This window comes from Lepidochelys kempii, chromosome 1, assembly GCF_965140265.1.
Source record: "Lepidochelys kempii isolate rLepKem1 chromosome 1, rLepKem1.hap2, whole genome shotgun sequence".
Classification (NCBI taxonomy): Eukaryota; Metazoa; Chordata; order Testudines; family Cheloniidae; genus Lepidochelys; species Lepidochelys kempii.
This window is the reverse complement of record NC_133256.1, coordinates 250,191,393-250,201,806: the sequence shown is the minus strand read 5'-3', so window position 1 is coordinate 250,201,806 and position 10,414 is coordinate 250,191,393. Positions and strand designations below refer to the sequence as shown.

The window sequence follows — 10,414 nt, the reverse complement described above, 5'->3', positions numbered from 1 at the left end:
TAGGCAGGGTGAGGAATGTGGAGTTGTAGTGGGTTTAATGGTCATCTTTCCCTCTCTGGGTAGGAGAGAGGCCACTCCACCTCACTGCGTCACTGTGGGTCAGCCCAGTTGCAGGGGGAATTAGAGACTCAAGGGTATGATCTTTGAGGCCCTGTCCTTCAAGCAGCGCAGAGCTGCAAATGGTTAGGGGGCTCTGGCCCTCAAGTAGGGCAGGGCAGCAAACAGTCCAGTGAGCTCTGGCCCTCAGGCAGGGAAGAGCAGCAAACAAACTGTTTGGCCTAAGGTGGGGAGGCTGCCACCCCAGAAGTGGGATTGGCAGCAGGGGGTAAGGGGACCACGGCCCACCCTACTCCACTGGGTCCCAGCCCAGGACCTGACATTGGTGGAGGACTCTGCCACTGGGTCAGTGGAGATCCTACCGAAACATGCCAGTTCCAGCACTGACAGCAAAATGGACTAAAGTCTGGTTTCCCTGGGCCACTTCCTACCACAATCTGGGGACGGTCTCCGGGCTCCACAGGTCCTCCATCTCCTCGCAGTATTAGGCCACCAGCAATCCCAGATGCTCCTCTTTGGGCTTGGTCTTCTCTGGGAGCAGGCTGCAGCCCAGTTTGGCTACAAGGCTGGAGGCCTGCAGCAAACAAGAGGCATCTGTCTCCTTCCCTGGCTCCTCTTCCACTGAGCTGTGGTCCCCGCTTCTTATACTTCCTGTTCTACCTCTCAACTTCCAGTGGGAGGGCGGAGCTCAGCCTGACTTCACCACCCAGGCACAGAGAGAAGCCCCTCACCCTCTGGCTCAGAGGGAAGCCACTCCGCCTCACTACAGGAGTTCAGAGTGGATCCATGTATGGAGGGAGAATTAGCAGTGATGTGAAGTGACCAGAGACCACAAATCTTTCCAACCACCATAGGAGCTATATTAATACCATCTTCCAATATAATTGTATCCACCTTGCTAGGAGTACAACCAAGGAAGGTCTAGCGAGGTTGGAGGGATGGAGGAAGGAAGGACTGAGGGAGGGAGTAAGAGAGGGCTTGTGTTTGGAGTTTCTACTGGTTAGGGGAGAGTGTGGAGGAAGGATCAAGCATACTCATCTTCATTGCTATAAGGGTTACTTCTATAGGAGATCAGTGCTTTGATCACCTCTTTTCCAGAACAATCCTATTAAATTGATGAAGTAAGGTGATACATGCATTCTTAGTTACAGCAGGACATGTCTGACTCTCTGCATGACCATGTGATTATTCAATGGACTCTCTGAAATATATTGACAAGGTTAAAATACACTGAAGCCACTCTGGAGAGTAAAAATAATAAAATACAGTACCTGTACCACACATGAATATGAAGATCCCTTTAATATTGGGTGTTATCTGAGCAGCCAATATTTAATTTAGCTCAGAAGTACAAATGATTCAGCCTTACTACCCATGATTAGGAGAGAGAAGTCCCTACCAAAGAGTATTCAGTTTGGTCAGTTGTATGCCACCTAGAACGGTATACTGAGAATATAATCAAAGGGGTATTAACCAGCGAGAGAGTGTTGGAATAACCAAATGTTGTTTGATTAATCATTGTCATGTATCTTTTCTGCCTGACTGATATGATGTACTCCAAGGTGGACCTGAAAATTGGACTTGAACCATTACACATGTAATGATATGAACTAACGTGATTTTTAATAACATCCAACTAGCTCCTCATTATATGGAGGGTGGAAAGAGATAACGACAAAATGCAATGTAAATAAACAGTTTTTATAGAAATAATGCACTGCATATGGCATTTGTTTGGTCCCTGGCCATGCAATGTTGTTTAATAATCTTCTTTTATAGGCCACCTCTCAAACCCAAAGGATAACAAGCAAAAATTGCATCTATGAAATATCATCACATCTTTATTCTCAATGGCAAAAATTGAAATGCAATATACATTATAAACAGAAAAACAGCTGGCTTGGATTGTGTTGCAAGCCACTAACAGTTGAGGGATTTGAATGACATCATAACCCGTGAGAGCATGTTGCTGGCCAGCTGGTGTTATTTATAATATACACATAACTGAGGAAAAATAAAAAGGCAAAACTTATGTATTATAAAACTAACAAAGTAAAATTATCTCCTGCCTCTTGGCATTTAACTTGTTACCAAGACTAATTATGAAGAATACTAGTGAAAGGGTAAATTTCACTTTATTTTTACTGCACAAAAAAAGAGCAAAGTCATGAGACAGTGACCCATACTAGGTCAATAGCACTGCTATATTCTGACTCCAGGAGGTTCTAGGAAATGCTATCACTTCTCCCATGAGGTTGTTAAAGGTATTTTGTCTTATTTAGCACAAGTAAGTGCTCACCGAGCCTCATATTTATATCAAATTGCTAACTGCTATTTTAGGGTTAATATCACTACAAGCTGGAGGTTTCAATTATTACTCACTGTATAGACTACCAAATTTCCAACCCTAACAATGCAAAGGTGTATAACCTGATAGATAGATACCCAGCTGAAAGTTAACCGTAATACACTTTCTTGTTTTCCACGGCAGCATAAGTTTTTTCATGTGCTAACACTTTTGTCACTAATGCACATTCTTTTAAGGGGAAAAAAATATGCTTCTGTGCTCTAGTTTTAAAATACAAAGGTATGATGTTATTTGTCACCATGCCCAAAAAAGTCCTTACTCGGTAACTTTGCCAGAAGAGGGAGAGAGAGAGAAGGCAAATGCTCCCCCAGCTGTTTCCTGTCTACAGTGTCTGTGTAATGTAGATAAATGTGAGGATTTTCTCTAAATCCCTCTTCTGTTTGCTAAATCTCACTGTCACTGCTAAAATCAGAGCAAATAGAGCCTGTGCAATGGAATAAAGTCCTCAATATTGAAATGTGACATTGCTCTCAACATCCACATCTCTCTGGATTTCTTTTTTCTCATTATTTCTGCTAACAAATTCATTTCCAGACTTTGCACTTTTAAGAAGCAATGGAAAAAATCAAGAGTCTTTCAACACAATTATTAAAGTGCTGCTTTTGTGATTTCTTGAAGGTAAATCTTTATTACTATTTGAAATCATTTTGGAGTTTTATTTTATTGTGGATTGTCTGCTTCTGGCTAAGAGAGTGTTATGCACTTTTTAGTAACATTATTTCTGAACTGGAAATTATTTATAAATTGCTGAATATGCAGTTTTATATTATCTGAAAAATGGCTGTATGTGATAGTTGCAATTACATACCGATAACAACTGTAAAGGTAGAACTATTGCAGGTAATTATTTTAAATTCTGCTTCTGTTAGGAAAACTTTACAATATTTCTGTTATGTCAATATTAAAGCTTCCAGTTACATTATTATCTATAGTTAATTAATGTTGTTCAACATAGAATAAGAACTTTTAGATATTTTCTGCAGGTGCAGAGGTTTATATTGATATATGCATTATACACATTGTAAAGGTTAAAGTACTGTACTATTATTCTATGCCCACAATATATAAAATGTTCATACTTTATGGTGTTCAAACTTATAGGTGAAGGTAGCATTGCAGCAATGTTTTGCCACTATATTACATTTACTTATTTTTGTGCTTTCATTTATTAAAAGTAAAAATGAAGTTCGGTTTGCCTTTTATATTAGAAACCAGTTACAACTCTTGCTGACCTTGCATATTCATATAGTTTAAACAATTGTACATAAGGAAAGTGGAAATATTCCCCCATCATCTTGTCCAACTTTTCTCTTTGTAGGGAGGGCTTTTTCAGGCAAAGTTTCATGTGACAATACTATCATTTCTATTCAGGAGTGTCAATTCTCTTTAGGTAAATTGGACTGCAATAGATGCACCGACCTCCGTTTCAATCAACTGGCCCCCATTCAAGTTTCCATTCTCAGCAAAATCATATCTTTCAAGAACTATGTTGGGATTTTTTTTCCAATTTGCAAGCACAGTTTTAAGAAGCTGACACAGACTCCACAGCTATTCAGCTCCACAGAATTACCCGAGGGCCCAATTCATTAAAAAAAAGTGCCTGTCACAGGCAGAATTCATCCACTTTCCTTACTATAATTCATAATAGCTTTTCTAAGTAAAATATGTGAATTGCAATTGAACAATTTTTTGGTATCCAGATAGGCACCTCATTCCAACATACCTGAAAGATGAACAAAGAAAGAAAGAGCTGAGCAATGCTAAAAGTTAAGAGACCTAAAAATAATGGGCTAATTCTTCAGTCAGTATAAATTGGCATAACTCCATTGAAGTCAATGGAACGACACTGATTTACACCAGCTGAGGATCTGGTCCAAATGTATACTTTACTTACATGATAATTACTAGTGAATACTATGTTATTACATTGTAATTACATGTTTCTTCAGATACTCTGGTTTGGTAATTCGGTCCAGCAGTTTCATATGCAACCTGTCCTGCAGAAGATACATATAACCCTATATTCTATTTTACGCTGTAATACATGCTACTTATGTCATTACTGGTATTTATACATAGTATTTATTATAACTGTAAATGTAATTAAATGGACAACTGTTTTCATAAATGTAAAGATTATTTACATACAATTTGTGCCAACTGATTTAAAGTTTTTGCGATGGGTGGAGATTAGAAAACATGAAAGGTGTAAAAGAGTTCTGGAGTGGTCAGCCTCTGTCAGTTCATTTATGTGCCACTATTTTGCACTGTTGGAACAGAACTGCAGTAATAGCTGGTTATGTTACTGAAGAAAGATCCATGGAAATTCCAGCTGTGAAAATATGATCAATCATTTGATGTAATTAACAGAAGTGTTTACTCAGGCTCATCCTGTACCTGTATTTGGTGTCCAAATGTAATTAAATGCTTCAGTAAACCCCACCCACCAACCAGTGCATTTTTTTAAATACCTCGGTTTTCTATTCAGATTGGACTCACAATAAACACCCTAACCTGTTGTAAAAAACCTGTGACCAATTGTGTTACATTTCTGAAAGTATTTTTCTTATATTCCCCTGAGATGTAAATGAGAATTTTAATCTTATCACAAACATCTTGAATCAACTAATGGCACCTTTAATTAAAATGATAAAGAAAATAAATCCTGTTCCGGAATAAGTTTGGAGGGAACAGTACTTAACTTTTTTTTTTTTAAATCCATCAATTGAGCCCTATGAACATGTGAATCCATTTCTTTTTTCAACATTTTAACTTGTCTGCAAGTTCTTGATTGTTTTATATTTTGGGATAAACTGCAGAAATTCTCTGTGGTTGGACTGTGCAGCTTTCTTGGCCTGCACTAAAGGAAAAACACTGGAGAATCTGTCTTGTCCTAGCTACATGCTGATATTTATCTTACCATGTAACCCAGCTGAAAACTCTTGAAAAACATAAAATTGTTAAATTCTTAGGATTTATGTTTATTGCAGTCCCAAATGTTATTCAAGAACAAACTGTTAAATACATAATGTTCTTATATATACAAAGCCTTTCAGTCTACTGAGACTATGTGTTTAACAGCTTTCTGATTTATCTCCTCTGAAGTAAGAGCTATGTTAAATTGCAGGTGCATCACTTTCTTATTTTAAATTCAAGAGTATGGAAGGGGAAAGAAGAAACTGGTGGTGTTAAAATATGGAATCCTTACAAGAAATAATGCCCGATATTGTCAGTCATTTATAATCTGATCTTCTTGCATCTACCATTGAAGTCATTTTAATGCAATAACATTTTGTTGGTTTTTCCATGGCAAAATTGGCTAAAGACTCTTGTAAATGGGAATATAATTATTCTCATACTTTGTATGACATACTAAGGGATTTGGATTTGTTGGTTATTTTCACAGCAAAAATGCCATCTAGAAAAAAGGGAAACCATTCCAAATTATTTATATGTTTTCTTCTTTTGAACTCTGCAACTTGGTAAGCATGGGGCATGAATTTGGCTCATTGTTTGTCTCACTCACTGCCCCTACTACTAAACATAAATGGGATTTCCTACTATTTTAACAGTGGTATTTTCTAAAACTGCTATGTCATTTCTACAGCATAAGGGTTCTGTAGCACTGCACACATTGGATTAGATCCTTGGCTGCTGTAAATCAATACAGAAATGGAGACAAACGTGGCTCTGTCAATTTACATCAGCTGAGAATTTGGACCTTTAATATTTTTTCTAGGAAAGAAAAAACTAAGTCTGTACCACAACTACAAAAGAGAGAAAGTAATTGTAAGCTCTTCTGAATATGGTCAAGTTCAGATCTAAGCTAAATGGGTATAATTCTAACTTCAATGAAGATACACCTGTTGGCACTGAACTGAATTTGGCCCATAAACCATGACTAATTTTCATCTTAATTTCTTGAACATTTCCTGTTTCCTGCTTTTTCTCTCCCACCCTAGTTATTTTGGCCTCCCTCAGTTCCCTTGCCTTCCTTCTATCGCTTCCACATGCAGTTGCAACAAGTCAAAGTCCATTCTTAGAAGGTTCTTTAACTCTGTGTAAACATGAACCATGAATGTTCACCAGGAAGAAAAAAACAGGTTATAAAATGCATACAATGGAAAATGTAAAGACTTACAGTATTATCATGAGAGCTTTCTTAATATGTGGTTACTTTTATTTAACAAATTACACTGCGTATGCATTCGCAACTCACTGGGGTGCAGTATTTCATTTTCTTTAGGACTCTACTGGGAAACTCTGACGCAGTGGTTTTGCTTCTTTGGCAGGTGAAGATGCACACTGTGTCCTACATTCATCTCTTCTACCTTGGCCTGTGTTTGCTTACCTTAACCAATTCTGCCACCGCTGGCCCAGAGACACTCTGTGGTGCTGAGCTGGTTGATGCTCTTCAGTTCGTATGTGGAGACAGAGGCTTTTATTTCAGTAAGTCAACCCCTTCTATCGTTCAGCTTCAAAAATTTTCCATGTAATCCTTTGGGTTTTGCAACCACTACAAGCATGCACAAGAATAATCAAACCAGACTGTGAAGTATGGCTACTATCCTAAATCGTGGAGTTATCCAAATCCGAAGTGAACATGAAGTTTCAATAAAGCATAGAGCACAGTCTGAGTTCAGCTTATCTGAGGTTTTAATGGGTTTTCTTTTTCAGCTATGTTATTCCTTTTAACCACTTCCCAGCTGCTTCTATTCCACCTGCTGTTCTGCTACTTTCTGCTGGCCTTCCATTGAAATCAATGGAATGACAGGACATGCTAGATCTGATAGGTTCATGTGGCAGCATAGTAGGTACAGTGATACATGAATGTACCAATTTGTATATTATTGGATGTTCTATGTACTAAGATATCAAGCAATAGTAAACAAGTTAAGTACATACCACATCATGTTAAAAACACACTACGCTCCAAGATCTGGTTTGAGAGAGGAAATCTGGAAGGCAGAAAGTTACAACATTTGAATATCCATACACTACATCAATTCAGTTCAAGCGAAGACAAAATTAATTTGCATTGGGGTAATAAAAAACAATAATCACAAATGCAGCCAATATTTCAAATGAATGAACTATAAGTCTGAACATAAGTTAACGCATGAATTCCTATTCTGAGCAATATCCCAAAAATTGGCCTTGATAGACCACTACAATATTTCACTGACTTAGCTTCTTTTGTATGAAACCGGAATAATGCAGTGGTAATTCAAACCCATTATACCTTCCTAAACAATTACAAAAACAACGAGGAATTCAGTGGCACCTTAAAGACTAACAGATTTATTTGGGCACAAGCTTTCTGTTAGTCTTTAAGGTGCCACCAGACTCCTCACTGTTTTTGTGGATACAGACTAACACAGCGACCCCTCTGATACTAAACAATTATAAGTGGTCTGCAATTCAAAAAGAGTAAAGCTATGAAACAGAGGGAATTTCAGTGTCACTTCCTACCTGAAAGGTGGCTTATTCTAAGATTCCAGTGCATTGATATCAAGCATATTCTGGCTGTACCACTGATACGCTTCAAAATATCAAAGTTTCCACATTTACTCATGTTGAGTGCATCTCAGTCTGGTAACTACTCAGATTGCAGCTTTTGAGTCCACGGAAAGACATGTGGCCTCTAATGAAACTTTCAGTGATTTGCTAAAGAAAAGCCATTCAGTATCTGGTAAGGTTACTCTAGTTGGTATGAGGTTCACTCTGTGCCTCTACTAGCCCTCATTTTCGGAAAACCACAAAAGATTCAGATCAAGTGCCTCAATTCTGGACACTTACCTGAAGCTTATCCAAATCTTTGGATGCTTTCTCCGTCCTTTCAGTCTATTCAGATCCTTCCTTTTCTTTCCAGCCATCCCCAACCTCACTTCAATAATGAAGTCACTTCCTCTTTTTCTTCCCAATTCCCACAAGCACAATCAGTTTTCTGACACGGTTACCTCTATCTCCTTCATGCTTTTATTGTGAACTCCAACACCAAATATCCTTCTACCTGGTCTCCTACAGGCTTTCCATTGCTTTGGCAATATCACACCAAGTACATTAGGTCTCTACTTATGTACAACCACTGTCCTCAAAATTCATATGTTCTAGAGCTGCACAGGTCATAAGAACAACTCCCAAATGTATAGATATTATATATTACCATAATAGAAGGTGTACTGGACAAAGATACGTTACATGTATTAAATATGCAACATTCTTCTTTGCACAATGTCTGCATAGTTTAATAATTATAAAATATTGACATTCTGATAGAAAGTTTGTGTTCAATAGACCTTGGAATGTGTTGTTTCTGTATTTTGGTGCAAGGGATTATAGTTACTGTAGATCTGTTAGTGCTTTATCTTTGAACACTGTTATTTAAATCTTTATAACTATCTTTCTATAATTAAAAAATTGAAATGCTATGTTTTTTGAAAGCTATGTCCTGGGGTCAGAGTTGAGGCTGTAATTGTAAAGTTTAATGTTAATTTTTACATGTTTACATTTTTGTGGAAGTATCATGGAATCATAGAAATATAGGGCTCAAAGGGACCTCGAGAGGTCATGTAGACCAGCCCCCTGCACTGAAGCAGGATTAACTATACCTAGACCATCCCTGTCAGGTGTTTGTCTAACCTGTTCTTAAAAACCTTCAATGACAGGAATTCCACAACCTCCCTTTGTAACCTTTCCAGTACTTAATATCCTTATAGTTAAAAAGGTTTTCCTACTATCTAACCTAAATCTTCCTTGCTGTAGATTAATCCCATTACTTCTTGTCCAACCTTCAGTGGACATGGAGAACAATTAATCAGTCCTCTTTATAACAGTCCTTAACATATTTGAAGACTGTTATCAGGTTCCTACTCAGTCATCTTTTCTCAAGACTAACATGCGCAGTTTTTTAATCTTTCCAGACAAGTTTTGTAAATCTTTTACCATTTTTGTTGCTCTCCTCTGTACTCTCTCCAATTTGTCCACATCTTTCTTAACGCCCAAAATCAGACACAGTGCTCCAGCTGAGGCCTCATCACTGCTGAGTACAGTGGAACAATTACCTTCTGTGTCTTACATATGACATTCCTATAATACATCCCAGAACGATATCAGCCTTTTTTGCAACTGCATCACATTGTTGTCTTATATTCAATTTGTGATCCACTATAACCCCAGATCATTTTCAGCAGTTCTACTGCCTACCCAGTTATTCCCCATATTGTTTTGTGCATTTGATTTTTCCTCGCTAAGAGTAAACTTTGCATTTGTTGTTATGGCATTTTATCTTGTTGATTTCAGTCCAATTTTCCAGTTAATTCCAATCCCGTCCTCCAAAATGCTTGTAACCTCTCCCATCTTGGTGCCATCTGTAATTTTTATACATACACTCTCCACTCCCTTATCCAAGACATTAATGAAAACATTGAATAGTACTGGACACAGGACAGACCTCTGCAAGACCCCAGGAGATACATCTTCCCAGTTGGACAGTGAACCATTGATAACTATACTCCTGAAGTAGTTCAAATGCTTGAATTATATGAGTAATTAAACCTATATATAAAACTTTCCTTATTATTTCTATTAAGTGTAACATTCTTGATATTTATTGTTCTGATGTTTATTACTTACTTTAACAATGAAGATTTGTCTGGGATTTTTCCCCCTAAGGAATATTAAGAATATACTATATACTATACCTTGGGCTCCTATGAGATCTTCAAGAGCTCCTGAAAATGTTGACCCTCAGTACTTAAAATTCTGTGGGTTGACACCTTCCAGCTCGCCTTTTGCTCCAAGTTACCATGCCTCTAGAGCTTGTAAGATTATTATTTTCTCCTGCGGAAAAATAAAACAAAAGTTTTTGGTTTTTCAACAAAAAGTTGAAATTTCCCCCAGGAAGCAGGCACTTCCCATGAAAATGTTCTATTGAAAAACAGTTTAGATCAATTTTTTTTTCAACCAGCCCAACACTGCTCTCCCCAG

The 10,414-nt window shown here is 37.7% G+C and overlaps 1 protein-coding gene and 1 long non-coding RNA gene across 2 annotated transcripts in view; one reads left to right on the top strand and one right to left on the bottom strand.

Moving 5' to 3' along the window:
* Window positions 1-2,691: 2,691 nt before the first annotated feature.
* The window catches only part of IGF1 (insulin like growth factor 1), a 77,236-nt gene continuing 69,513 nt past the window's right edge, over window positions 2,692-10,414 (top strand). Inside the window, exons 1-2 of the mRNA XM_073323488.1 lie at window positions 2,692-3,043; window positions 6,718-6,874. Coding sequence (XP_073179589.1) covers window positions 2,981-3,043; window positions 6,718-6,874 — 220 coding nt within the window. The 5' untranslated portion in view covers window positions 2,692-2,980. The remainder of the gene's footprint in view (window positions 3,044-6,717; window positions 6,875-10,414) is intronic.
* Window positions 6,749-10,259, bottom strand: LOC140902912 (uncharacterized). The gene is made up of 3 exons (XR_012156137.1): window positions 10,129-10,259; window positions 7,331-7,383; window positions 6,749-6,941 (listed from the first exon to the last, which is right to left on the bottom strand). It is a non-coding gene; the product is annotated as an uncharacterized lncRNA (long non-coding RNA).